Raw genomic sequence first — 2,330 nt, 5'->3', positions numbered from 1 at the left:
CAAATAAACCAATTAATGAAAAGAATGGAATGATGAAACAATTAGTTGTATTAAGAAAACAAGCTGCTGAAATTCGTAGAGCTTTAGCTGAACAAATTCGTTCAATTAGAAAAATTAGAAGAACCCAAAGAAAGAGATTAAGAAGACAAAGAAGAGTTGCAGGAAAAACTGTCAGAAGACATTTAAGACAATTGATGAAAGATTTAAGAAGACAATACAGAAATAAACCAAGAGAATTCTATCAACAATTTAAAAGTCAATCAAGAAAAGTTTTTAATATAAGAAAGTGTCAAAAATTCCACAAACTTTGCAAAAAGATAGTCAGAAGATTTAATCACAAAGCCAGAAGAGTTCAATCTAAATTAGAACGTATTATTCAATTAAGAAAACACATATCTACTGTTGCTAATAAGAAAGTTTCTAAAGCAGTAAAATCTAGTTTATATCACTTCGAAAAACATTACAAATCAATGGATAAGAATCACGCCATGATTAAGAATGCATTCGTGCAAACAAAATGCAAATAAATTGATTTGTTGTTTTGATATTATTGTTATATAAAACATTATAAGAAAAGGAAATAAATTAAAAGAGAAGAAAATCGATAAAACTAAAAATATTATTTTTAAATTAACTCAAGTCATTATGAAAACACCAAATAAAGAGCCTCATATTTACATTAGTTAATTTATCTCATTAAGGAATAACAAAAATAATTTTAAGTTTAGCTCAATAACAGACATGAGTAATAAAGTTATATTATATTGCCAACTAAAAATTATAGTCATTGAATTTAGTCAAATTTACTTATTACTGTTAACTATCTTTACAAGTACTATTAATTTTTATATTAAAAAAATATTGTTATGGTAATGAGAATTTTATTATTTCATTAAAATAAAAATAGAAGTTTGTATTAAGTAATAATTAATTGACACTTAATTAGTTACTACTTCATTTAGTATTCTTGTTAAATTCAAAAAATGGGTCGTCTTCAAATAGTGCTTGTCTTTGATTATATAATTCTCTTAAATGGGCCCTTCCATTAACACGTTTTTTTTTAGCACTTTGTTTTTTTGCTTTAGGGGTATTAAATCTAACTTTACCAATATTGGACCGAAGGCCATACATCACTTCTCCTATTATTACTCAAAACTGAGAAAAATAAGATTTACATTCTTTGAAATAAAAAATAGATGATGAGGTTTGATTAAAACTAAAAATAATTTATTATATTTTTATTATAAATTATAATTTTTATATTTTTATTGTTATTTTATTAATAGAATATTTTTTTTTATATTATTTATTTTGTTGTTTGTTATTTTGAATGATATTGAATTATTTCATTTTCATGTTTTAATTATCTAATAAAAAACCTATTGTTCTAAACAATCATTTATTAGTTTAATATTAAATTTGTCATTCAATTAATTATATTTATTTAATTTCTATTTATTACTCATTCATTGATAAGTTATTTAATGTAATTTTTGTTCATTTAATTTGTTGGTTGTTCAATTATTTATATAATGAATGAATTATTGTTTTAATTACCTTTAATATTCAATATAAAAACATTAAAATATATTAAATATTATTAAAAGAGATGAAGATAAATAAAACATTGTAATTGAAAAATAAATAAAGAAATTGATTTTGATTTATTAAATTAAATAAATGAATATGTTAATTCTAATTTATCATTTAATTCATTATTAATAAATGAATTATTAGATATAAAACAAGATGTATAACATCATTAATAATTGATTTGATTATCATTGAAGTTAATTTCTTATTTTATATATTATATTATTAAAACAAATGATATACAGTGAATATCAAATATAATGATTTTATTAATATTTAATTGTTTTATCATCACGTTATAATGATATTCAATTAAAATTAGTATTTAATGTTAATAAAATAGAATTAAATATGTGAAATGATAAGAAATCAATAAATTATATTTATATGAAAATATAGAATATACAACACAATACTCATCTTGTTCAATAATTTGATTTAGTATCATTTAATCATTTAAAAATAAAACAAGATAAATATTATCAATTTAATTAATGAAATATAATCTCTTCAATTAGTTCAAAATATAAATCATTTTAAATATGAAATATATCAAATACATTTGAATATGATTAAAATTTTGATGTATGATTTATTGATACATTTATCAAATCATTTGTTACATTTCATTTGAATGATTAATGAACAAGAAGAAAATAAAGAGAATCAATAACTAATCATATGAAAAACAAACATCATGAAAACAATAAATTCAAATATTATTCCTATTAAATAAT

At 19.5% G+C, this 2,330-nt stretch overlaps 1 protein-coding gene across 1 annotated transcript, besides 8 other annotated features; it reads left to right on the top strand.

The window, feature by feature from the left end:
• Positions 1–29: 29 nt before the first annotated feature.
• On the top strand, positions 30–527 carry EDI_087620 (uncharacterized protein; the record flags this gene model as incomplete). Its single annotated transcript, XM_001741024.1, has 1 exon — positions 30–527. One exon carries the CDS (start codon positions 30–32, stop codon positions 525–527), a length of 498 nt encoding a protein of 165 aa, XP_001741076.1.
• An 84-nt stretch (positions 528–611) lies between these two features.
• Positions 612–634: a sequence feature (AT_rich).
• Positions 635–836: 202 nt separating this feature from the next.
• Positions 837–906: a sequence feature (AT_rich).
• Positions 907–1,223: 317 nt separating this feature from the next.
• Positions 1,224–1,353: a microsatellite.
• A 42-nt stretch (positions 1,354–1,395) lies between these two features.
• Positions 1,396–1,556: a microsatellite.
• Positions 1,557–1,558: 2 nt separating this feature from the next.
• Positions 1,559–1,606: a sequence feature (AT_rich).
• A 24-nt stretch (positions 1,607–1,630) lies between these two features.
• Positions 1,631–1,730: a microsatellite.
• Positions 1,731–1,790: 60 nt separating this feature from the next.
• Positions 1,791–1,991: a sequence feature (AT_rich).
• Positions 1,992–2,039: 48 nt separating this feature from the next.
• Positions 2,040–2,099: a sequence feature (AT_rich).
• Positions 2,100–2,330: the final 231 nt, after the last annotated feature.

Source organism: Entamoeba dispar, genomic scaffold (genome assembly GCF_000209125.1).
Source record: "Entamoeba dispar SAW760 scf_1105229463489 genomic scaffold, whole genome shotgun sequence".
Classification (NCBI taxonomy): Eukaryota; Evosea; order Mastigamoebida; family Endamoebidae; genus Entamoeba; species Entamoeba dispar.
Note: the sequence above shows the minus strand (reverse complement) of the source record. Positions and strands in the feature narration are given on the sequence as shown.